This window comes from Coregonus clupeaformis, chromosome 1 (assembly GCF_020615455.1).
Source record: "Coregonus clupeaformis isolate EN_2021a chromosome 1, ASM2061545v1, whole genome shotgun sequence".
NCBI lineage: Eukaryota > Metazoa > Chordata > Actinopteri > Salmoniformes > Salmonidae > Coregonus > Coregonus clupeaformis.
Window position 1 is genome coordinate 91,557,105 of NC_059192.1, and position 27,658 is coordinate 91,584,762.

Sequence of the window (27,658 nt, forward strand, 5' to 3'; positions counted from 1 at the left end):
CGAATTCTCAACATAGACAAACATTGTATAAAATATGTTGAATTTGTACCTTTGAAACAAATTCAGATCTTCAAAGTTATATCCACAACCAGAAAAAAACTATAGGCTGGGCAGCACCTCCTACTGGAGAGTTGATCTATCTACAGCTATTGATTTGGTCTCCCATCCAGGGTTTTAACAAAGCCCAGCTTAGCATTGATATTTGTCAGTGACTACTACCAATGTGCTATCGTGAGAATGATTATTGAGAGATGTCTTGATAACTAAATGTATTCACTGTTGCTATCGAAATCATTCCAATGAGTAGGTTTAACAGAGTTAAACAGCTATTATTTCAATTCAACCCAGGGTTCAACTAAAAATAGACAATACATATAGGCCTATGGTTTCAAGCTTTGGTTGATTTCAAATGTAAATCTTCATGTTAATCATGAATATGTTGGATTCACGTCTCCATCTCAACCAAAAGTTAAAGAATAGGACTAAATCAAATCAAATGTTATTTCAAGTGCATTTAAAGTTAGATTAGATTGAGTCATATTCTTTAACGTTGATTTTTGGTTGAGATGGAGATGTGAATCCAACATATCTTGTAGACTAACTGGATATTGAATTGTGTTTGGTTGTCAACGCAAACAAATATCAACATTTGAAGGAGATGTATCTTCTTCTTGGATAGTTCCATCTGTGCCACTGACTTAGTCTGTCTTTAATTCAAGTGTATCTACATATTAATAATTTATATCATATGTTGGATTCATATCTCCTTCTCAACCAAAAATCTAAGTTAAAGAATAGGACTAAATCAAATCGAATTAAACTTTAAATGCACTTGAAATGTTGGTTTGATTTAGTCCGATTCTCATAGCCGTGGGAAGTAGAGGTGCTGAGGGTGCTGCAGCACCCCCTGATAAATCCAAATAAAAATAAAAATAAATTCCCACAAAATCCCTCATACAATGAATACTGTATGAGCTGAGAAGAATCTTCCTCAGCACCCCAACCCAAACCATCTTCCCATGGCCATGCCTATTCTTTAACTTTGATTCTTGGTTGAGATGGATACGTGAATCCAACATACAGTATCAATTATTCATTTGTAGACAAACTGGAATTAAAGCCAGACTAAGTCAGTGGCACAGATGGAACTATCCAACCAGAAGATAAATCTCCTTCAAATGTTGATATTTGGTTGCATTGACTACCAAACACAATTCAATGTCACTTTTGAAATACAATAAATAGCCTATTAACTTGTCCACAAGTAAAAAAATAATATATTGGATTCATATCTCCAACTCATAAAAGTTAAAGAATGGGATTAAGCCAGTGGCTCAGGAGCCAACCACTGCCCTCTTCTGAGAGTGTTGGGTAAATGCTGTGTGCTGCATGTGGCAATGTTTTAATGATATGCCTTTTATCTCTTTGCCTTGAGGTATTGTAGACCATTGTCAAGAAGTTTGAAATAATGTGATGTTTCATCATGCAACTCATTGAGTATTTAAAAGTGTCAGTTCCTGACTATGAGGAGTTATAAGTGCCTAGGCACTTATCAACAAGCTCTCACAGTCTCATGTCAGAATTAGACATTCATCCATGTTTCTCAAACATCACATTTCGAAGTTGTTCCAAATGTCAAATTTCGAAGTGTTTAAGGTTAAGTTTAGGCATTAACTCCGAATTTTTAAGGTTAGGGTTAAGTTTAGACATTAACTCCGAATGGTTAAAGTAAGGGTTAAGGTTTGGGATAGGCTTAAAAAATATATATCAAAACAACTTTCTATAGCTGTATTCGAACATTGAAACCTTTGAAACCAGAAGAAGATGCTTATGAAACCTATTTGAAGGTAACAGTTCTCACTGTTGCCCCTAGTGGCCGGTTTCCACGTCATCTCCCGACATCCTCAGACATGGATGGACGTCGCATACTGACTTGTATCACAGGGTGAACTGCCTGCACTTATATCAGGGGTGACTGCCTGCACATATACCTGCTATTCAGATAATTCAATATCCATTTATTTCATAGGGAATATAAATCCCCTCGAGGCTTTCGACCTTTTAAACATTGGTAACAAAGGACCTTATGATCAATCAAGTTGCCACCAAAGGAAATTATAACTTGGATCAGAGGGTGGCATGTTACTGTATTAGACCGAGTTCGGAGTTGATGTTTTGTCCAACAGAGGGAGCTCAATGAACAGAGAATGAGTGGAGAGGTAGCAGGGAAGTGACACTGTCTCCATGTATGTCTTATCTTCTGCTCCCTGTAGTCTTTTAAAAGGAGAGGCGACAGGTAGAGGATGGGATGTTTTGGTTGCATTAATCAATGTCACATTTTCTTCTTCGTTGTCTTTGATGAGAAACAGACACTTTAGGAGTGTCGCCCATGCTGTGAAAAAAGGGAGCTGTGGTGATGGAGACAAAGCACCCCTGCGGGGGTATTTCCAAATTATACAACTCCGTCCACTTTTTTTATCCTGTCAGAGGTTTCTTGGATTGTCAATAAATTCAAGCCATGTGGAAAGCCATGTCACAGTAATAATTGATCTTCTCCACTATATTGATGTCGAACAACAGTAGGCTATAGCCTACTTTATAGATTTTCATCAATAAGTAGCCATTAGGTTGGAATAAATAAATAAACATGTCGGATTATCTGCAGACAATGCCCAATATGTTATTGCTAAAAAATATATCAAGAACATTGAATGAAATTCTGCATCTAGGCCTTTGGGATTTCCTAGTAGGCTACCTTATTAGATAATTTAATGTAGCCTGTAGATGTATTATGAAAACATGGAATCACATGAGAGAGTTCAAATAAGATCACCCAACTAACATTATAAAGGCTACACATTATATTTTAGGTCGTAGGCCTATATATCTCAGTGATGGAGAGATTACTCATGCCGGTATAAGAGCTTTGCTTTCAATCACTCGATTTATTGATACATTTCAAATGTAAAAAAGTTTGACCCAATTGCAATAATGCGATGTCAGCCATTTGTGGTTTTATTAGTTAACTGTTTTAGCTCAAAATTGTTATAGGCCTATCTTGAGATGTGAGCAATTGACTACTAGGCCTACCATCACTCCCGAGGTGTAAATATCCGTGTAATTCCTTTTATTTTTTGAGACATTGCTTGAGCCGGCTTAAATTGTTAAAATGTGTATTGGGAAGTTTGACGGTAATGCTAACAGGGAATTATCACCACAGGAGAGATGCCTCTCATCAACAGACTAGGAAATAATAGTGATGGCTTTAAGTCCACACTAAATAACATCTTAAGACCTTGTGAGGATGTTGTAACAGGCGAGTTAATGAAATGTGTGGCAAACGGACCTTATTCATAGACATCACACTTCAATATGACAAGTGTAGCTACATAATAAATACATTATGTCATTCGGGTTTATTATAAGTAGTCCAGCATCAAGATGAATTCTCATGCTTCTTATCACCCTTATGGAAATAAGGTCACTGGTATTACATGAATAGATTGAAGTATTAGCTACAAAATAATTATCTGAGCACTTAAAAATACTCTATACATTTGCCTATTGTAGACCCATATCTGGAGAAAAAAAGTTCAGAATCTCTCTTTCACACAAGTCTCATATAAAGAAGGTTCGTTTACTTAAAGGCGCACCGTGGAGTCTTTACAGCTCCAGTCTGTAGCATGTTGTTTTTATTAAAGAGTCGTTTAAGGAATTGCTTTCACACTTACCATTTACCAAGGTGTTTAATTCTCTCGTAAATACCACAAGCACCACTTCTTCAATATAACATCTTATTCTGATGCCGTTTTGTATTAGCATATTGATTATAATATCTTAAATGTAAGTCAGTGTGTTTAAACTGGGTCTATCTATTCAATACAGATAAAATGAAATGTCAATTTCAATGCGTTTCCTTTTGACTTATAACGAGAGACATTGTGATAAGTAGTTTCCCTCCCCAACATGGACGGCTGGGGTTGTTTATGTAAATTAAGCTAGATTTTAATTCTATCTGGAGGACGGCCCTGTTCTCTACCCAATAAAAATGGACCGCGGCTGACACCTGGTTATAAACACAGGAAGGATTCCAAAGTCCTAATCAGAAATCAGTAGAAAAAACGAAGACGCATCTGCAACAGACACACGGAGGCAGGCGCGATGACTTCCAGTAAAATCGAACTCCCTGGTGAAGTGAAGACCGACGCTGATGCCGCTGCGCTCATGGCATCTCTCCAGATGATGCCCTCGCCGGTGCCCAACGCGGAGATCAAGTACACCAAGGTCTGTGAAACAACATAACATTTTACTCCGAGTCACATTTATGTTCAATGTATCATATCTCTTCTCTTATGCAGAATATATTTTTCCCCCGAATGGTATTTGTCTGTAGATGATAGATAGCGCACAATTTTAAATGTGTGGAACTGTCCAATTTAGCCAATGTCTTTGCGCACAGTACAGGTGATTGAGTCAGGTTTAAAATGTTAATTCAAGTTCTGGATTTGCCGTCGTAAAATTGGTTTAAGATCTTTGCTCACATTCATTGCTCAACTCATAGAATACAAATCATCAACATGTGGCATACAGTCTGTGCGAAACTTTTCTAAAAGTTATCACATACGGCCACATCGAGTGTCATTTCCAAGATATGTTTGAATGATTAACAGTGTTGCCAACATAATTATATTGCACAGGTGGTTTTTATTTCACTTTTATATTCACCGTGACTCAAATAGTCTGTATGTCATCTGCAGTGGCTACAATGAATAGTATTTATCACAGGTGACAGCAGTCATTTAGTAAAGGTCAGCATTCTTTCAGATAGAATGTTGTCGTTACGCAATTCCGTCCAGATAGAATAAACGTCCCTTAACCTGCCGTTATGTGATTGATAATAATCGCATGTTATTAACCAGTTATTGATTAGAAACATGATTCCAGGTATCTTATATCACTTGCATAAAATTAGAAAAAATACGTTGTTGCTGTGATTTCAAAAGACGATTACATTGAAAATGTTCACTTTGGAAGATAATTTTGTTGTTGTAAAAATCCATGGTTTGGTCTGATATACATTTGATAGCCATATTATCATATTTGATCTTAAGTGTGTTTTTTTCGTTTCAAAATATGTATTTAAACTAATTGTATTCAACCATATCAAAGCTTGAGCGTAAAATGAGGAGGGTCTTGGTTTCTTTGCGGCGTAAGAAGCAATTTAACTGGTTTCAGAACCCCTTACGCATGCTGTAAATTCTATTAATTTCACTGTGATTCAGAATAAATTATTAGATTCACAGAATTAATTGCAAAGTGTTTGTGCTCTAGTCCATTATTGTCCTTAGAAGACTGCGTGACCCTTCTGACCTCATGCAAAATTACGCAAGAACACTCTATGAAATGTGAAGAGTCTAATATTTCCTACATATTTTATTTTTATGTGTAGGCTATAGCCTAGCAACTGTCTTTGAAGGGTATTTTAATAGATTTTTGTGCATTACACTTGTGGTTGGTTATTATGGGTGCTATGGGCGTTTAATTAGGCCTACACAGCAATAGACTGATTATATCAGGAATCAGACTCCAAGGGCTTCCTCTGAAAGTGTCATGTTTTTGGTCATTCTTGGTTTACACATTTTAATTTGGACAATTACATTAATGAGAATAATATAGGCCCAGTGATGTCAGTATAGGCCCAGTGATGTCAGTATAGGCCCAGTGATGTCAGTATAGGCCCAGTGATGTCAGTATAGGCCCAGTATAGGATATTTCTCAACTCCCCTTTACTCAATGCTGATATATGTTTAATCAAATCAGTAGGACCTGACTACTAGTCACCATCCAAACATGTATAATATGTGGCTGTTTGTCTGTTTGCTGTAGCATGGTTCCTTCTGCAGTTTGAAATCCAATGCTTTTATTGCCATGAGTGAGAGTAAAGGGCACGTCTTATTGAGGAGAGCACCATAACAGCACAATAACAGCACAATATGTAAGTACAGTGTTGTAATCAGTGTTAGCCGCACACCTCGTTGTTGTAAGTGCAAAGGGCACTTCACTGAGGGAACAAGCAACTTACAGTGGTCTACTCGCCATAAGAGGAGAGCTGGTTTTGCATGCCTGCCTTATGTGCACAGTCATGCTATCAGCTCTCCTTCCCTCTCTCCCGCTCACTCTACCTCCCTCATGCTTAGTATTATTTAAAAGAATGCACGCAAAGGGTTGAGTGTATAGGACAAACTTTAGGGAGCACAGGCCTTGGTGAATTAACCCCCAGGAATTTGAATCATCCAGTCCCTGTTGGTTTGGTGGACATGGGGGGCAGGAGAACTCTGATTTATGGGCACCCCTGACGCAGGCTCTCCTCTCCTCACACCCTGTTCATGTTCTATCCACCCCACCACCTGCCTGCCAGGGGGAGAATGAACACTGTGAGCAGAGTCTATAGCTAGGAGAGATCTGGCCTTCAGGACTGTGGACACATGCTCTCTGTGTAGCCCTACACACTCTTCCACTCCTTGTAGGCTAGTTGTGTGATGTGCCTCTGCCTTTTACAGCCAGACGTCCAGTAGAGAGTTGAGAATGAACACGCTTGTAACGCTGGTCCTTACACTCCGGTTTAGAATAGTTTCCTTGGTCTCACATGAGTTTGAGCCTGTTGACGTTTTTTCTACTTACTGTAAAACATGATAATTGATAAGTGAATATGAATACAGTTTGAGATAGTCACCATGTACATGCATTTTTTTCAGTCAACAGTATGTTTTGCACATGAAGGTTACCAATAGTGTGTCCCTGAAGATATGCCCATAGTATGTTTAGTACCAACAGTGACTGTAGAGAGGTGTGAGCTAGAGAGGTGTTATCGCCATAGACGCTTTGCCCCATGTCCCTTTCACTGAGCCATGAACTGTTTGCCCTCAAAGAGACATTTGTGTGAATGTGTCAGTTAAGCTATCTCCCTCCCTGCGTGGGATTGTGCAGATCAGTGAGACTTTGGAAGGTCTGCTCAGGTCTCCCTTAGCTTTGTTATAAAAAAATCTCACTTTTTTCACACCCCCGTTCTCCTGTAGCTACAGCCGTAAAAAGAGGGTGCTTGGGTCTCGGTTCCTCCATCCACCCTACCCCCACTTCACGATAGCTTGTGGCCTGAAACCAGCTGGGTAGTAAGCTAGTGTAAAAACATAGCTTTTGAATGGTCACAGGAGAGTCGGCTTGAGAGCTCTCCGTCTGTGAGGTAGTCCGCAGGGCTGATAGCACCACGAAGGAAGCCATAAATTAGCCTACCCTGATGGGCATTTATTGATGATTTTAGCTTTTTGCAGAGCGGGGAGAGAGAGGAGAAGGAGAAACTGTGTGGTGTATAGCTAATGAATGGAGACAGAGCCAGTGTTCTCAGGGTTTTAGTGGGTGATTTCTCTGGCCAGGGTGGCTTCTCACACCGCTCAATGATTAGGAGTCGTTAAACCAGACACCTAGAAGAATAAATCTTTAGAGATGGAGGGAAGGAGCATTTCTGGCACATTCTCCTTCAAGTTGTTGAGAGAGACACCTGGAAATGCAAAGTTGAGTTCACAAAATGTGTTTGAATTGATACTTAGTGTGTATGACACTGAATAATGTTTGAGCGGCCAAGGTATATCATTTTTTTATCTAATTGTTTACCAGGGATTCCTCATTGTCAGTAGGACAGAAGTAACTGAATTTAATGGTAAACTGGAGTCACTGTAGCACGGTTGTAGTTTAGTGTACTGATACAGATGTAGGATTTGAGCCAGTTTGCTACAGCAGGAAAATAATCCTGCAGCAACAGGACATGTGAATTATTATGTGGATTATAATTCATGGACATTTTTGTAGGGGTTGGTATATTTTTCGTAAGGGAAAATCAAGTCTGAAATTTCAAAATGGATATTACAAACTTCAGAAGCCTTTCTAAACCTCAAATACACCACAAGTTTTACATTTCCTGCATTGAAGTTCTCCTGGAACAGGGTGCTCAAATTAATATCCTACACCTGTAAACATACATAGACTGTGGGGAATGAGGACTTTAAATCAGTGAATCCTGACACAGGAATTTGGGCCGTAATCCAAATAGGGTTTAATTTTCAACTGTGTCAAATGCAGTGAAAACAGGAAGAGCTATGCGTATGCAACCATCACAATGTTCAAACATACCAGACTTTAACTAGACGCAGTTGCCTTGCTCATTATATAGCTTCCCAATGTAAATAATGGCTTTTATTTTCCAGATTGACTTACGCTAACTGTTGTTGTTGTTTTTCATTGTGCAATTGCTGCCACTTTTGGCCCTAATAGGAACATATAACCTGTCTATTGAAGCGAGGAAGGGTTTTGTAAACTAATCTGTGAGGAGAAGTCCAGTCAGTCAAACAGTGTGGATGAATGAAAGAGGCCCCATCAATCCGTCACTGATTGAGATAGTACAGATGAAGGCTGGGGCTCCCCAATGCTAGGTGCTGTCCACTGGGGTGTAAATTATGGGCCTGTCTCACAGTGTGGGTCAGTGCCCTGCCTTGCCAGAGCCTGACCTGCACTTCTGGAGTTTTCCACTTCAAAACCGCCATCTTACTGCGATGAACATCAAACAAACCCCAAGGTAGAGGATACTGGGAGCCTGAATGATTTATCACAACTAGCACAGTGAGCGTTCTCTATTTCTTCTTCTCTCTCTCCCATTCCCTCTTTTTCTCGTTTCACACTCTCCCCCCTTCTTTCTCTCAGACACACGGTCACAAACTCAGTTATACACATCCCTGGTTGTGACAGGGTGAGCTTGCGCTACCATGAATGTCCGTCGGTGTGAAATGGCTGTTTGTGCAGTGAGTGTAAATTATCGTCTGAGCAGAGGCGTCAACATCGCATCGCCTGTCTCTTAATCACTCTTTAAGGAAGACCGGTGACAGGGAGGTTATCCCATTAACTTCTATACCTTAAGTCTTCAGGCCGGTTGACATGGAACGTGTAAATCCTTATGGTGTCATTGTGAAAAACTGCTGGCTCCATAAATCCTCTGATATCCATAAAAAAACTCTCCTCTCTAGAGAGTCTTAGATACACAGAGAGCAGCAGTCTGCCAGACATTAAGTCACAGTCACCAAGGCCCAAGTCACCCCTTATCACTAGTGGATCACTTTAAGATGTAGTTATATTCTACCCAGATTAAATTTATTTGTGTTATTTCTCCCACTGACAGAATGTAGTGTAAAAATAGAATATTAGATTATTACACCAATGTAATCATTTAATCATTTGAACCCTTAGAAAAGTATGGTTAAGTCTTTCAGTCTTAAAGGCTTATGTCTTTATGAAAATCTGGGATTTGATATCCATAATATTATTTTATGAAATTAGGCTATTTCTTTACGCATATATTTATTTCATTAGGATAAATGTTATGTTTGAAATCTGCACAGATGATAAAGCTGATTGAAAGACAAACTCAGTGTACCTCAGTGAAAGCGTCAATCTCAGACTCTGTAGACATTGGCACCACATGGTGGCTTAGAAGAGGCTGTGCTGCCCAACTCCAACTCCCGCATGTTTCATCCATTTGAACAAATGACAATTCATATTCAAACACAGTTTCTTATTGAATTTCTGTTTCTCGCGTTAAGGAGTGAGGGGGAACAGATTCAACTTTCTCACCACACACACAGTCAAGACAAAGATGTTTGCCAGTCGGTGACAGCGGGGTCGTCCCCTCAACACCCAGGAGAGCAGGGTGGCATTGTCTCCGGGTGTGTGAATGGAAAACATGAAGGTTCTATGGTGTCAGGTGGACTGGGGAAAAAACACCAACTGGGCTCCAGTTTCACATGCTCTCCCCTCGCTTGTAACAGTAGTAATTATAAATGTCTTGAAACAGATCCAGAAAACAGAATGGAAATAGAGGTCCTGTGATAGGAAAGGATATGAAACTTCCTGTGCAGACAAGAGCTGCAGGTGCCCTGATCGGGATCAGTCTGGCTGTGGAATCTTGGCCTGTTGTGTATAAACATATATGTATGTTTTTTACTCTCTCCTGCCTCCCGAAAATGGACGAGAAATGAGTGCCATTAAATATTCCTTAAGCGTGTGAGCCATGAGAAGACGCTAGAGGCCAAACAGATGTTGTGCTGGCTGCAGTGAGTACTTTGGCATCCCCTGCCTGCCCTCACTCCCTAGTGCAGTTGTGGAGCAGCCTCCAGAGAGAGCACAGTGGCAGATGAGAAATGGATCAGCAGGACTGCTCCTTGAATTCACTGAATGGATGGAACATTACTCTTTAGTTTCTCAATGTCTTCTGATTGCACATGTATTCCCAGGGGACTCCCCTATATTTCTACCTTTTGCTCGGTCGAGATGATAACCACCTAGTCCCATTGCATTGAGAGCATGTCGTACATAAGCAGAGTGTATTTTGATAGTGACATTTTGAGCCCTTTATAGTGAACAATAGAGCCACACTGATGTGATCAGAAACGTGTATTCTGTAGCCTTATGCTCATCGTTGGCTTCAGGCGTGCATGTTTCATCATTTCATCAGCCAAACAGACAAGTACTGTCAGCACTGTGAGATTGACAGTTTTAACAGAAAAACATTGGGGGTTGCTAAATGTTTGCAGCTGTCCTGTGGCCCATGCATAAAGTGATGACCTATCTGCAGATTGTCCAGTTCCCATCCACGCCAGGCAGCTCTCTCTCTCTGTGTTGTAGGAGGATCAGATGTCACGGCTGCACCGGGAGCACAAACTCTGCCAACTTTCTGTAATACCAAAATGGCCTGCGTGTTTACCAAATAATAAGAAACCACACAGCTTGAAGCATTTCCTCGTGAACACAAATCGATTGGTTTCATTCAGTGTCAAGGTTCTATGCATTTTTAGCAGTTGTCTGTATGTTGGTGTACTGTGAGCAGTCTGGGTCCCACCACTTGTTTTCTTTCCTAGTTGCACAATAAACACAACATATAACTTTCTCATGTCAGTTATCATCTTAAAACAGGCTTTGGGACTGACATACCAGTTTTTTTTCTTCATTTTGCTAGACATTATTGGGTTAAGACATGGTCAGTTTATTTATAATGGCTTATTATCAAAGGCAGTGAGTACTTATATGGAGATAATGATTTCTATACAAATGAAACCGCCATGTGTGGTGAGAGCAAGGACACCACGGGGGGATGGGAAAACCAAAAAGAAAACACATCATTTCAAAATTTGCACTTTTGCACTTGAGTTTCCATCCTTGTTTTTCCCCCTTTGTTTCTAAATGAACCTAAAAGCAATTTTAAGAAACCTTGAGAGTTGATTTAGTGTGCAGCCTTGTCGTGTTAATCAACTCTCTGAATGGGACGAGACAAAAGTCTAACAGCCCCCTGAGCCCCGAGAGGGCCGAGCCAAACGGTGGCTGATGGTTGTCCTTTTCTAGCCATGATTTAGATGGCGGCCTGGTCCACTGTTCCCCTGTTTTATCCCCTCTCCTTCGGCGGTGCCTTGTGAGAGGGGTTACGCCGTGCATAAAGCTACCCACCGACTGCATTCTTGCTCAGACTGTCGGGGCTGTCAGGGGGCTCCCTTGATTTAGGGCGTTCCACTACAGTGGCCCCTATAAATTTAAAAACTAATTCCGTGCTCTATAGGGCTTTCTGTTTTTGTAGCAGGCCCTCAGCTCCTCGTCGTCACTGACACTTTTATGAAGTGCTCTTAATGAGAGTCAGATTAAAGGTGGCCCCCGATGGAAGGCGCCTGAGAACACTCGGCTTGGATGGGCTGGGAGAGAGCCCACTGAGAAGGCTGGGCTGTGGCTGAGAGAGAGCCCACTGGGGGCCTGTGTCGATTCTGCTGTCTGAAATGGCTGTGGGCCCACTTTGTGTGTTGTGCTGTGATGTGTTGGATGAGGACCCTCAGTGGACCTGTTTCTATCTGTTGTCTGTGTGGGGAAGCGTTCAGGGCAGGCTAATACAGATCAATGAAGTGGTATACAAGGCTGTATGGTATGGCCCGCAGAGTGGTACAGGCAGATACCGAACACCTAAAACACTCAAACATGAGTTATTCATGTGCAAGGTTCTTCTTGTAAAGCAGCCAACTGCAGGAGAGAGTGTGTGGGAGGGAGTGGGGGTGATGTCTGTGTGCTGAGTCTTGAATCGTTTCCAAGTGCGCTGGCATTTTATACCTGCCCTAAAGTAAACACTCCTCACAGTTTACAGCCAATTAAATTGTACTTAAGCCTCTAAGTTTACGTTGGTAAACATGTTGGAGCGCTAGAGAGGCCTAGGCCAGCAGGACACTTGAACCCTGCTTTCAGTTCTGCTCTCAGTGAATCTTTTCTCCCTCTCAAATAAAAGTATGGTAAGAGCACATGTGTATACAGGAGGATTTAAGCCAGCAGATGTTTTCTTAACACCCCATCTATCAGACAGACTGACATCAATTAAAAACAGTGTCTGAGGAGTCGCTGTGATAGACCCAAACATGTCAATAAGCCAACGGGACTGAGACATCTTCTATTTACCCTAGTCTTACATAAGACATCCGTCACATTTGTATGATGAAACCACACCTTGCATCTTGGGTCAGTTTGTAAGGGGGCTTAAAAAAAAAAGCTCAGATGACTCTGTTATTAAACACATTCACTCAGGCCAATTCCTTGAGATATGTCCCATTTCAGTTATTTGTCTAAACATTTATTTTTCTTTGGGTCTTTATCGAGCTTGAAAAGAGTCAGTTTGGAATCCCAGGTGGTTGTTTAACGGACGGCTTGCTTTAACGTATCACAGAAACCAAGTGTGGCCTGTGTTTTATGATCTCATAAACGAGCAGCGGTGTTGTGAAACGTGTGTCTCTCTCTATCTCTCTCTGTGTGTGTGTGTGTGTGTATATATGTGTATGTGTGGGTGTGTGCGTGTATGCGTGTGTGTGAGAGAGTGAGGGGGTGTCTGGTGTCTGATAGGGATTTATCTCTCCCCCACCTCTTTGTCTGGATGTTGGAGTACTCCCCAGAGAGCCATGCCGGGCAGGCAGGAATCTCTGTCCACATTTCCACAGATTCTTCCCCCTCCCTCCTCCCTCCCTCTCTCCCTCCCTCTCTCCCTCCCTCTCTCCCTCCTTTACACAATAACTGAGAGGCACTGGTAGGAGCCAGGCTCCACTCACACTAGACTGTTTTTTCAGGAACTACCATTAGTTAGATTATTGGTTTATTTGCACCACGGTAACATGTGATAAAACAAATCATTTTTATTAAATAATAAAACACACAATGCCAATGATCCACTTTGGACATCAACATTGCAATTATGCTCCCTCTCAAACAGATCCCAATAATCTAATCATAAAACACATAATGGTTTTTAACAGCACATTTCTTATTTGATCAGGTAAATACTTCTGTCTTGATTGAGCATTTGTGTGTTGAGGAAACTGCACATGTAAAATGTTATACCAGGGCCCCTGTGCCTCTTTAAAGCAGGAATGGCTGAATGGGCTCTGAAGAGAAACAGAGCTGCTCCTAGAACCATACTTCCCCTCTCACATGGGCCTCTCCATCCTGTGTACTGAATGCTGCATCTTTTCTCCCTGCAGATTTTCATCAACAATGAGTGGCAAGACTCTGTGAGCGGAAAGACCTTCCCAGTCTATAACCCCGCCAACGGAGAGCAGATCTGTGAGGTCCAAGAAGCAGAGAAGGTAGTGTAGAAAATAAAAACAAATCTGTAGTTCCCCATTTCTTATATTTTCAGAAATGAAAACACGCTTATTTTCCCTTGGAGTGTTTGAGGATTAGATGTTTGTTAGACAGAGCTGCGCTTGGGTTTTCCACAACTGTTTCCTACCACCTCTGCGCTGGCATCGTCTCCTTCATGCATTGTCCATGTGTGAGTTATGTGTCCAAAAAATAAGGAAAGCAAACGGGGAGTGGAGATTAGTCTAATGTGGTTTGGTTCTCTGGCTCGGCTGTTCCTTCTCTCCTTCCCTAAATCAGCACCTCTGTGTGGAATAACTGAACAAGCCTTAAACATGCTAATGGAAGATCCATTAAGAATCATTCGGAATAGACAGACACATTTATTTGTCTCAGTGGAGGTGGAGACAAAACTGTGTACTGGATACGGTTTCTCTCTTTCTCTATCTCAGGCTGATTCAATCATTAAACAGTTTTTCTTCTACAGGCTGATGTGGACAAGGCGGTGCAGGCGGCCCGGCTGGCCTTCACCCTGGGTTCAGTGTGGCGGAGGATGGACGCGTCAGAAAGGGGTAGACTGCTGGCTAAACTGGCTGACCTGGTGGAGAGGGACAGCGCCTATCTAGCAGTGAGTCTACCACAGTGCTCAAAGTCCAGATCCCGGACTTCTTCGTTTTAGCAACATGCTCAAAGAGACATACACTATATACACTTCAAATTAGTGGATTCGGCTATTTCAGCCACACCCGTTGCTGACAGATGTATAAAATCGAGCACACGGCCATGCAATCTCCATAGACAAACATTGGCAGTAGAATGGCCTTACTGAAGAGCTCAGTGACTTTCAACGTGGCACCGTCATAGGTGGCACCTTTCCAACAAGTCAGTTCGTCAACTTTCTGCCCTGCTAGAGCTGCCCTGGTCAACTGTAAGTGCTGTTATTGTGAAGTGGAAACGTCTAGGAGCAACAACGGCTCAGCCCGTGAAGTGGTAGGCCACACAAGCTCACAGAACGGGACCGACAGCACAAGAACTGTACGTCGGACATCGACGGAGCGGATTGCTTCAGCTCCGTTGTGGAGCAGCTGACCGGTACCTGATCAGGCACCGGACTGACGACGACGCACCCCTGGCTTGGCGCGTGAGGCAGGAACGGACCCGGAACTGGCTGACGATGCGCACCCCTGGCCTGGTGCGTGGAGCAGTAACGGACCGGACCGGGCTGACGATACGCACCCCTGGCTTGGTGCGTGGAGCCGGAATGGGCCTCACCAGGCTGACGACTCGCATCCCTGGCTTGGTGCGAGTATCAGGAATGGGCCGAACCAGGCTGACGACTCGCACCCCTGGCTTGGTGCGAGTAGCAGGAACCGACCGGGTCGGGCTGGCGACGCGCACCGTAGGTTTGGTGCGAGTGGCAGGAACAGGCCGGACCGGGCTGGCGACGCACCCCGTAGGCTTGGTGCGTGGAGCAGGGATCGGCCGGGCTGGGCTGGCGACGCACCCCGTAGGCTTGGTGCGTGGAGCAGGGACAGGCCGGGCTGGGCTGGCGACGCACACCGTGGGCTTGGTGCGTGGAACAGGGACCGGCCGGGCTGGGCTGGCGACGCACACCGTAGGCTTGGTACGGAGAGCAGGAATGGACCGGACCGTACTGGGGACACACACCACTGGCCCTACATCGGGATCTGGAACGGGCCGGACCGGACTGGTAACACACCCCAGTACCTCTCGCCGTGCCTCTCCACCTTCCATCCCCTCTTCGACCAGTGGCCCCCGTAACCTGGCGGCCTCCTCTGGCAACCCGCTGGGCCGCTCCATCGCGGCCTCCTGCTGCCCCGACGTCGTGAGCCCCCCCCTAAAAATTTTCTGGGGGTCTCTCCTCCCCGTGGGCCAGGCCTCCATCATTCTCGCCCACCTCTCGCTCCTCTGTCTCCAACCCTCGTCACTCAGCTCCTCAACTCGCTGCTTGGTCCAGTTGTGGTGGGTTTTTCTGTCACGATCGTCGTTACAGGAAGCGGACCAAAGCGCAGCGTGTTGCACGAACATGATGCTTTATTTAATTAAAGCGAAACACGAAAACAACAAAACAAATAACGATTCGTGAATAGTCCACAGACGTCGGGAGCTTCATTAAATGGGTTTCCATGGCCAAGCAGCGCACACAAGCCTAAGATCACCATGCGCAATGCCAAGCGTCGGCTGGAGTGGTGTAAAGCTCTCCGCCATTGGACACTGGAGCAGTGGAAACGCGTTCTCTGGAGTAATGAATCAAGCTTCACCATCTGGCAGTCCGACGGATTAATCTGGGTTTGGCGGATGCCAGGAGAACGCTACCTGACCCAATGCATAGTGGCAACTGTAAAGTTTGGTGGAGGAGGAATAATGGTCTGGGGCTGTTTTTCATGGTTCGGGCTATGCCCCTTGGTTCCAGTGAAGGGAAATCAACGCTACAGCATACAATGACATTCTAGACGATTCTGTGCTTCCAACCTTGTGGCAACAGTTTGGGGAAGGTCCTTTCCTGTTTCAGCATGACAATGCCACCGTGCACAAAGCGAGGTCCATACAGAAATGGTTTGTCGAGATCGGTGTGGAAGAACTTGACTGGCCTGTACAGAGTCCTGACCTCAGCCCCATCGAACACCTTTGGGATGAAATGGAACGCCGACTGCGAGCCAGGCCTAATCGCCCAACATCAGTGCCCGACCTCACTAATGCTCTTGTGGCTGAATGGAAGCAGGTCCCCACAGCAATGTTCCAACATCTAGTGTAAAGCCTTCCCAGAAGAGTGGAGGCTGTTATAGCAGCAAAGGGGGACCAACTCCATATTAATGCCCATGATTTTGGAATGAGATCTTCAACATGCAGCTGTCCACATACTTTTGGTCATGTAGTGTACCATGGAAGATCAGAGAAGGATCTTCATAGTACCAGTTCCCCTTAAAATATAAAGTTTTACTGTTTTTACTGTAGATAATGACAAGAATAAGTTGTATCTTTTAGGCGCCTTTCTAGACATCCTATGTCACTTTACATTAAAATAGATGTCTTCAATTTAAAGGACATGCATATGATTCCAATAATTAATGTAAAAAAACTGATTTCAAACAAAAGTATGGTGACAGAGAAATGTCAAAACAAGGGGACTGTTTTAAAAGATGCCGGAGAAAAGCACTACGTTTTGGCCCATGTGGTTATAATAGTGTTAAATCAACCTAATAACCCTAAGACTTAAAGGATGATTTATAACTTATAGGCACTGTAGCATGATGTTATTTTAGTATCATGTTTCACCCCGGAGATAATGTTAAGACACACTGTTTCTTGGAAGAAATAAAAAGACAAAGACTGTGTTTTAATATATATTCCTCCCCCCTCCTTTCTCTCCAGACTATAGAGTCCATGGACAGTGGGAAGCCTTTCCTGCCCACCCTGTTTGTGGACCTCCAGGGAACCATAAAGACGCTCAGATACTATGCTGGATACGCAGACAAAATCCATGGAACGTCCATTCCAATGGGTAAGTCCATTCCAACTCAGGCTTCCTAACACTGGGTTATGTAGCGAAACGCACATTGAATTCTTATAGTTCTCTCTTCAATTTCAACAAACTAAAACCCAGGCAGAATGTTACAGGTCAGAGGTATGTGGTGGATGCCAGTGCCAGGTGGAGGAGTCCTGTGAAGATTACTAGTTAGCTAGCAGCAGATAAGCGGAGCAGCAGGCTTCTCTTTGGGGGCCTGCAGGACAGGAGATGAGCTGTGTTGAGGGCACAGAGGTGATGTGAGGGTAAACATGGCTGCTCCCTGGCCAGTTATAAATCTGAACCTTAATGGTCGCCCTCCTGTTGAGACTGCCACCAGTGGAGCCCAGTGACAGGACTGAAGTGCAAGGGACCGCTGGCTGTTCTGGCTAATTTAGCCATTTGAAAGCACCGCGACGGGGAGTCTATTGGAGTTAGGACAGCCACTCCCCAGCTTTGTCATAGAGCAGCCGTTAGCTGGGAGAGGGGTTGGGTGGGTTGGGGTGGTGTGGTGTTGGGGTAGTAGTTGGTTCTCAGGGATCCACCTGAGGACCAGATGGGGTCTGCTCACTGAGGGCCTGGCATCAGGGAGTCTATATAAGTCATCCACACTCTTTTAACAGGCATGTTAAGTCATTGTTTAGAAACCAAGAAAACAGAGGACCTACGAAAGCAGTACTAGTACTGACAACCTCCTGAGACTAGCACTGTGGTCTGGTAAAATGTCGCTCTTCAAGCCCCTCCTGTGTTTCTTCACCAAACCCAGCCAGTCCTCAGCTTGTTCCGGGTTTGGCTTTAGCACTATTCCAATGTGCAGTAGTGTTACAGAGCAAACAAACAGAGCTGTTTCTGTGGCCTGGATGATGTTGAGTTGTTCTTATCTTGGCCACCAGGGAAGATGAAGCACTTGGCCAGTCCACCCTTTGGCCTTAGTTCCAGGTCCAAGCTCCTCCTCCTCCTCTTCTCTGGCTGCAATGTTTCATCAGCTGAAGCCTTAGCCATCCTGTTCTCATGAACATCACATAGCTCTATTGTAATAAACACTGTTCCGTTTTCTTCCACTAAATAGCGATTGTTTTTACTACTGTTGTAGGGAACGAATAAACATGGCACACCCTCAACAAGTATCTTCCTTTACTCTGGCAATGTAAAAGGAATGAAAATCTCCTTCCAATTTAACACCCAATGCTTTCTCCTGACTTTAAACAGAGTCACACGTAAAATTGTGCTCAATGTACTGTAACAAAATAATGGTGCTGTGTGATGTATTGTCAAGATGAATTGTGTTGGTCAAAAGCACAACAAGGACACCTGGTGTTTTGATGTGTCATCCGGTCACTGCTCTGCAAATGTCATATACATGCTCCTTTCCCCAAACCCAACTATAGCAGAGGATACTAACCCTTGTACTTGTGTGTTCCTCTACAGATGGAGACTATCTTACGTTCACTAGACACGAGCCCATCGGAGTGTGTGGACAGATCATCCCTGTGAGTGTTCCAGTTTGTTTTCTATTCAGATGGTTAATCTCAGAGGACAAATGAAACAGTCCCTCTCCCACATCTGCAAAGCTTCCCACTCAATATGGAAAGAGAGGTGGATAGAAGGAAAGGTGTTGGGATGGTGGTGGTTGTGAGGTCTGGGACAGAGTCAGCCCCTTTGTTAAAACACATTGTGCAGGTTCCTGGAAGCCTCTGACGTGCTTATCAGTGAGTGTATATTTGGGTAAATCTGTTGGCAGGCCGAGAAAGAGACTGTTCCAGGTCAGTGTAAGCTCAGAGAGGGGAGGAGGGGGGAGGGGGAGAGAGAGAAAGAGAGAGAGAGAGAGAGAGAGAGAGAGAGAGAGAGAGAGAGAGAGAGGGAGAGGGGGAGGGGGAGGGGAGGGGGAGGAGTGAGGGAGAGCGCGAAAGAGAGCGAGGGGGGGCACTATGAAAGAGACAAGGGACAGGAGGACAGAAGTAAGAACACAGCATTGATTGTGCAAGAGCTTGAGGAAGCGTGTGTGGGTCTGTGCTGAGGCCTACTGGGGTTCAGTGTAAAGTAGAAATAACACTGGCCTGTGTAGTACCATGACGCGCTCTAAGTACTGCACATGTTTTGCAATTTCCTTGTTTTCTCAGAGTGATGTGGGAAGAGAATAGATAGGGCGAGAGAACATTTCCTGTCATGACTATGTGAAAGTGAGAGTCTATGAGTGGGTAAACCACGGAATGTGTGGGAGAGCAGGGAGAGCAGGGAGAGCAGTGACAAGTTATTGGGTATGAGTGACCGCCCTTTGTCAAATGTCTGATGTCCTGTGTGTTTCTGTGTGTTTCTGTGTGTGTGTTTCTGTGTGTGTGTTTTTGTGTGTGTGGGGGGTGTTTGTGTCTACAGTGGAACTTCCCCCTGATGATGACTGCGTGGAAGCTAGGTCCAGCACTGGCCTGTGGGAACACGGTGGTCCTGAAGCCTGCTGAGCAGACCCCCCTCACCTGCCTGTACATCGGATCTCTGGTCAAAGAGGTACAGTACATCACAATCACCACAGTAACCCAATCAGTCCTTAGAGCCTCTTTATCCACATCCTCCATGTCTTCTCTCTGTGTTCGGCCTCTCCCCTTCTCTGAGTCAGTGTGTCTCTCTTGCCCCTTGTCTTTTTGATGTTCTGTCCATTCTCTCTGGTCTACTGGTAGGGAGGTTGGGTTGGGTCCGGATTCCCCCACACTGCCTGTGGTTTTGCTTGGCTCTCCTGTCCTCTCCTCTAAAGCTTGTTTCCTCTCATATTGTTTTGACAGGCCGGGTTTCCACCGGGAGTCGTCAATATTTTGCCAGGATTCGGGCCAACGGCAGGAGCTGCGATCGCTTCACACATGGGCATAGACAAAGTGGCTTTCACAGGATCAACTGAGGTAATTTCCCTGAACAAAATGATTGACGGATAATCCACCGTCCATATTGCTTTCTTTAGTGACACAGTGACCAACATGTGCAGAGCAGCAGAGATGGAGGGCTGTGTAATTAGGGGATATTGGGTTCCTGTATTGAAGTCTAAATGACAAACAAATGGGGGCTTACATAAGCTGCCTGCCCTGTCATTACTCCTCACCACAGGGGGATCAGAGGTGAGCAGTCTGCTGCAGGACTTTAGTACACACACATCTACACTGTGCACACACACACACACACACACACACACACACACACACACACACACACACACACACACACACACACACACACACACACACACACACACACACACACATACATACATACACAGACATACAGAAGCACTCCTCCACCTTTCTCTGTTAACATCTCATGTCAGTATCACCCTGTCTCCTCTCTCTGTTGTAGACCAGTCACAGACAAACTGCTTCATAAAGTCAGTGTAATGACAACCTACTGCTGTACCTTACAGACATTGAGTTGTCTATCAGGTCCCTAGGAAAAACAGCCGCCTTCATAGACAGTGGAAAAAAGTTGATGGAAAACTAGGAATGATCAAGGGCACACCATGTTAGGCAGTGAGAATTAGGAGATGTTGTGGTTGTAATGCATTCCTCTGCTTGTGTGATCAGTCAGAATGACAGCCAATTCCATTAATGTAGATCATTTTATAAACATATGTTATTGCTAATACAAATGTACCCCCTCAGTCAGTAAGAGCACATACAGTAATCTTAACATAATTATGAAGTGCCGTAAATCGATGGATTTTATATGTTTTGAAATGACCTGCGTATATATCACGTGTAAATGTCGTAAATGAAACAGGGTTCTGTAGTGTTTAGAGAAGCCCTAGAGTTTATAGTGTCTCTGCTTTGACTCTGGGAATTTGTTTGGAGAGAAAGAGAGGAGAGTGACTGTTTGTGTGGTATTCAGCATCCACCAACCCTGCTACGCATGTGCAGACATAATAGATTGCTATTGGTGATAAGGGGACAAACAGAAATGCTGTAACCAAAGCAAACGCTCAAAATATGGAGAAAAATATTTATTTAAATGTTGTGGTTGAATCAAATCCAGGCCTTTATTGAGAATGAAGGGGATTTGCTTATTATACTTTTTTTGACGTAAATGTTGCAACATCTCAGTCAAGCACTGTAAGGATGACAACGATCCAGATGTCCAAATCATCTGAACTGTTATTAATGATAACCTGAATGGAGTAATAAAGTTAATGAGAGTGAATAGGGTTTCTATTGATCCTTAGAGAGTCCATTCATGCAGCCTGAACTTAAATCATTGAATCATTTGATCAATGCTCCATTACCTAACCAATGAACATCCACAGGGCCTTCTCCGCCATCACTTCACATGCTATCAGGCAGCCGTACTAGCCTTCCTCTTTTTTACCATCGGCGGTTACAGAACATTTCCCCAAAAAGTGGCCAGTTGTCTTTAACTGCTTTCTCTGTTGTTGTTTCCTGTGATCTGGAGTCAATTACAGAGTGGATGAAGCGCTGCTGTGAGAGAATGTAGATGCCCAGACAGTGAGTCACCTTGGGTCTCAGTCACACCGGGCGAGAGGGGACAGTGGACCCAGCATCCTCTGAGAGGCTGGAGGGGGTAGAGGGGTGGATGGGTAGAGGCTGGAGGGGTGGTGTGGTTTCAGGTGGTCATTGCGACAGCGGTGCCTCATTCTTGTACTCACACACACACGAAGCTGTGACTCTCCACAGTAGTGGCCAAAGTGGGAGCCAGCCCAGCGTGTTTCCTTTACACTTCAGTGAACGCACACTAACGTCATGTTAGTCAACACCCCTTGAGCCTCGCTATCAAAGACAGCGACAGCCAGGACAGCTTTAGAGAGCGTGCTGCCTGCCTGCCTGCCAGAGGAAGGTTTGTCCTGCTGTCCCTATCACACAGCTGCTCTACCACTCTAACCAGAACACTCAGCAGGCTGCCCTGCTCATGTCCTAACACAGAGTAACGCAGTCTGGCATTATTGGGAAAGGGAGACATTCCAGCGTTAAACATTGTTTGTGCGAAGAGACGAGGCATCGCTCTTTTCCACTGGGGGGAGGGTGTTGGGGAGGGTCTCAGATTTGTTTTTTCCTCCTCCCTTGACTCCCTCTATCTTCTCCCAGCGCTGGTCTTCTCACTGTCTCCTGGAAAACTAAATAATATGTGTCAGTGACTCCTGGGTGGACAGGAAGTGTGCTTGTTAGTTTATGGTTATGAATACTGCTCGCTCACTTTCTCAGGCTTGTCTCTATGTAATGAGGGTATATCTCATCTCATGGTGTTGAGAAATAATGTTGGGGTCAATACAATACATCAGTATAATAAGAGCAGCTGGGCAGACTCAAATACTCGCAAGCGATTCATTTTCACTGAGAGCTCACGCCATGCATTACTAGAGAACCACAGTTTTTACACGTCTCCACTGTGTGAGTCTGGAGGGAGACGGGAAAGGGCTGTGGAATTCAGCAGTATTTGGATAATGGTGAGAGCAGCACTTTTGATGAGGGGGAAATTGTGAACAGAGAAGTCGAAAGGAAAGCTCCTGCTGCTGTTTGATAAACACTCCCAACTCCTCAGATCATCCTCAGCATTCAGCGCTGCCAGCCAGGGCAGTGTAGGCCCACATCACACCAAACAGGCACCACTTTACCACTTTTCACAGTTAGGTAATTCAATGTGCCACAAGCCCAGGCTGCTGCTGCCACCACCACAACCTGTGGTTGCTTCTTCCTGAGCTTGATTAAACAAGAGATGCTGTTCACTGCTGAAACATCACTTTATTTTCCTGCTGAAGCCTCCCAGAACCTGTAATAGATATTTCGGCTGTGTGTTTGGCACACTCGTGTTTCAGCGAGCCCAGTGGTGCGTCCCCTGTTTTGGGCCTAACCAACCTGCTAAGCTATTTAATGGCTGCATCCCATTTAGTGATCTGGCCACAGGTCGTCCTGTGTCTGCTTGAGTAAACTAAACCCAAGCCCTGTTTCCTCCCCAGGTCGGCAAGCTGATCCAAGTAGCAGCTGGGAAGAGTAATTTGAAGAGAGTAACGCTGGAGCTAGGAGGAAAGAATCCCAACATTATTTTTGCAGACGCTGATTGTAAGTTTGATGACACTGTCTTATTAGTTCCTCCCGTTTACCCATAGGTGGTCCTCCAGATGGACGCAGGTGTTCCCCATGTGGGGTCGCCTGATTTGAAAATGGGGTCGCGAGAGAAACGCTGAAATAAAATATGCGCTAGATGTAAAAAACAGAGCCGTTTCTGTTTTTTTCCTACAAATGTGGCTCTATCTTTTGAACCTTTAAGCTTTCAAATATTATGGCCCCATCACTGTTTCCCTCTACAATGGCCACAAGCCATGCAGGTCTCATTAGAACAGAGTGGACAAGACCAGGCAGTAAATCAGACTGGGGGAAAAGAACACCATCAATGATGATGTTTTTCTCTACACAGAAGATCATACAAAATGTGTGCCTGATGATCTTCTGAACTTTCTCAATACCTTTCTGATGCATTTCAGTCACTTCAAACCATACTTCCATTAGATTGAAATACTGTGAAAAGCACTGTCAGACTGTTTGTAATAGACTATCATAGCCCCAATTAAAAAAGTAAACATTGGCAGTTGATTACATCACTTTATTTTTACATGGTGGGGTCGCGAAAATGTTTTGATAACAAAATGGGGTCGCGGGCCAAAAAAGTTTGCGAACCCCTGCCTTAAAGACATTGCCTTGATAGAGGGCTGAGGGGGGATTATTTACAATGTTTTGTCCAATAATTTAGTCTGACATGCAAAATGAGACAGTGGATGTGTCCACATGGAGTGAGAGCTCTGGCATCTTCAAAAGCTTCCGCTGGGCTTCACAGGGCTGTGAAAACCAATGGATGGATGGCTCTCATGTAAGCTCTAAGTGTCTCACAGAACTGGGGGTGCCGGGGCTTTCAAATGCTTTCAGCAGCCGCGAGAGGGGCTCCCCAAGGCCCGTAAATCAGGGGAATGGAACCTGCCCCGGCCGCCTGCATCAGCCGAGACCCATAAATCACTAGGCTCCGTTAACCCCTTGCGTGACACGGCAGGGGCCTGTCTCTCAGGTGTCAGATAGCAAATGCACAGCACAGAGAATAGCTGGACCGTGGTAGAAAACATTCTGACCATAATTGGAAAATACATTTTGTGCATGTGTAGTGTATGTGCATTAATGATATTCGTGTTTAATGAATGTAATTTATAAGAACCATATGGAATTTCAGCAACATTTTTCAATATGTTCTAATATACTACCACATACCGCTAAAATGAACTGTATACTGAGCCCCCCTCTTCCTCTTCTTCTTCTTCCTCAGTGGATCTTGCTGTGGAGCAGGCCCACCAGGGAGTGTTCTTCAATGCAGGCCAGTGCTGCACTGCAGGCTCTCGTATCTTCGTGGAAGAGCCCATCTATGAGGAGTTTGTGCGCAGGAGTGTGGAGAGGGCCAAGAGGAGGACAGTAGGAAGCCCCTTCGACCCCACCACTGAGCAGGGCCCACAGGTGAGGATGGAGGGCCATAGACCCTGCAAGGGAGGGAGGAGTCAAACAATACCCTCTATGTCAAAACATGTCAATTATTGACTCAATATGTGCATGACCAAATATAATGTATTTTATTTACTGTATTTTAAATATTCACTTTTTTCTTTCTCCTCTCCCTCTCCTCTCCTCTCCTCTCCTCTCCTCTCCTCTCCTCTCCTCTCCTCTCCTCTCCTCTCCTCTCCTCTCCTCTCCTCTCCTCTCCTCTCCTCCCTCTCACTGTCTCGCTTACTCCAGATCAGCCAGGAGCAGCAGAGCCGTGTGCTGGAGTTTATTCAAAGTGGCATCAGTGAGGGAGCCAGGCTGGAGTGTGGAGGCAAAGCCCTGGGCCTGAAAGGATTCTTCATCGAGCCCACTGTCTTCTCCAATGTCAAGGATGACATGCGCATTGCAAAAGAGGAGGTACGATGATACACTGAATGACTGATACAAAGTGTGACTAAAACTCACAGTATGACTGGAACACAGTATGACTTCCCATGCCCTATGACTTTACGGAAGGTGGTTTCCAAATGAGTTAAAATGTCTACTAATGGCCTCGCCCCCCACATACTTAGTGGTGTGACTAAGCAAGGATGTCATCATGGAATGTTTCATCATGTCATCTTACACGTACTGCTGACTGTACACTCCAGATCTTTGGACCAGTTCAGCAGATCATGAAGTTCAAGACTATTGATGAGGTGATTGAGAGGGCCAACAACACAGAGTACGGACTGGTGGCAGCTGTGTTCACCAGCGATATCACCAAAGCCATGACCATCTCCACAGCCATGCAGGCTGGAACCGTCTGGTAAACCCTCTCATCATCATAGCTATCTATGTGTCCCTGGTTAACCCTATAGATCATATAAAAGGTTGACGCGTACTACTGTAGCTGTTTAAACGATAGCTCATACAGTTTTCAACTACACTCCATTCAGCATGCTCTTAATTTAACCAGTCTTGACAGCATTACCATTCAACATTATACAATTATTAAACAAAGCAGAAGATTCAAAAGCTGATGTTTGATATATGTTTTGTGTATTTCTTAGGATAAACTGTTTCAATGCCCTGAGCACGCAGTGTCCATTTGGAGGATATAAAATGTCTGGTAACGGGCGTGAATTGTAAGTATTATTTTCTGGTTCCTAGCCCACTGTCTGAAAGTGCATGACTAAAGCCAAGCAAGTATTCATGTAAACTGTGTGCTTACAATAGAGAAAAGTTTGGTTGCAAAATATTCCCAAATGAAGCTTTGTACACAATAAGCTTGCTACAGTTCATTAGAAATGTGTTTAAACTGACATGGTGTGTGTGTGTTTGCAGGGGGGATTGTGGCCTGAAGGAATACTCAGAGGTGAAGACCATCACCATAAAGATCTCAGCCAAGAACTCCTAAGGCAGCCGGCCACACCACACGTAGTGGATGAGGACTTCCTCTGAGGCGCACCACTGACCCTCTGGCTGTCTGTCTGTAGTGGTAAAACACACTGATCATCCCAACTAGCCATGACCATGGGCAACTAACTCTATTGGCTGTGAAAACTCCCTGCCCCCTCCTCTCCCTCACCTCCCATGGGCAGTCCTCACATCAACATCAGCTGTCTCCATCAGCCTGGTGTCCACCGGCGGTCTCAAGTTCACACCAAACCACCCACCTCCACCTCTCCTCCACCTACTGCCCTCACCCACCTCCTCCACTAACCACACTAAAGCACTCGGAGAGACGATGGGAGAGGCTACTCTGTTCACGTCCCCCCCAAAACCCCCCTAACCCCCAGGAGTTGGACACTCACAGACTGAAGCACCGCACCTCCATCCCTGCTTTGCCCCATGTCAGCTAATCATTGTAGCGTGTTGGGAGGCAGTGTGGTCGTGTTGTGGGGTATCATTGTCAAACCTCATACTGTATGTTATTATGTATCATTGCGTTGATTTGCCAGGTAGCATTCATTGAAGCATATCAGCTCATTCCATGACCACTGAAGCTCTCAACCTCAGAAATGAATGGATGAGTCCATTGAAACTGTTAATTAGAATGTTTTATTGTTGATATCTAATTGTTCATGTTTTTATTTTAACTTTTACCACTTAACACTGTATGTCAGCGTATGACCAATGTAAACGTGAAAACAAAAATGGTTAACCTCTTAAAAGCATTTTAGTCATACCTGCTAAGAAGAGGAGTAATGTATTTTAATCATAATGTAAGTTTCTTATCGGTGTCCATTTATGTTCATGTTTATACAATTATGTACAATGAAATTATAAGATATAAAAAATGGACCATAGATTTTTTCAGTAAAACACTTTTTTTCTTTCATAAACCTGGCTCGGCTGTGTTTGTTTCAATGCCATGGGAAGTCATACTGTATATTGTGATATAGTGCAGTGTCACTTGCATCAAAGCTCAGTTTCCACATTCGTGTCCCAGCTATCTCTGCTCTGACATATTGCTCAGATATTTCATGAGGTCGCACAATTTACAGTTCCGTTCTGGCCAGAGATCTGAGGAGGGCAGACAGGGAGGGCCCCAAGTCTCGTTTCATATTTAACTATCAGCAGGACGAAGGCTGCTGTTGTAACTCATGGTGAAAAACAAGAGGAGTTTACTCTCTTAACGAGGCATCTGGTGCAAGCCTTTTGTAATGGCTGAGGAGGAAGACACTAAACTGCAACTGCAGTAACAGAGTTAACAGAGATGCTCTTCTGGTGATTATTACAATGTCTTGAATATTAGTGTTTATCTTAACATTCATACCATGAAAAACAATGGTATATTTCTACATTATGCAGGCCTGAGGATATAACACAAATAACAGGCCAATACATCTGGTAGGTCCCTCCATGCAGCTCCTGCACGGGAGCATTATAAACACTATGCTCTCTGGACATGTACACATATACATTTGCAAACAGATTTGCTATTTGATAT

The 27,658-nt window shown here is 44.2% G+C and overlaps 1 protein-coding gene across 1 annotated transcript; it reads left to right on the forward strand.

Annotated features, from left to right (window-relative positions):
- The first annotated feature begins 4,064 nt into the window (after positions 1-4,064).
- aldh1a2 (aldehyde dehydrogenase 1 family, member A2) lies at positions 4,065-27,050 on the forward strand. Its single transcript, XM_041894050.2, has 13 exons — positions 4,065-4,284; positions 13,596-13,700; positions 14,183-14,323; positions 17,089-17,218; positions 18,650-18,711; positions 19,595-19,723; positions 19,996-20,109; positions 23,163-23,265; positions 24,515-24,699; positions 24,976-25,140; positions 25,374-25,531; positions 25,776-25,850; positions 26,050-27,050. Exons 1-13 carry the CDS (start codon positions 4,162-4,164, stop codon positions 26,120-26,122), a joined length of 1,563 nt encoding a protein of 520 aa, XP_041749984.1. The 5' UTR covers positions 4,065-4,161; the 3' UTR covers positions 26,123-27,050.
- The last annotated feature ends 608 nt before the right edge of the window (positions 27,051-27,658 follow it).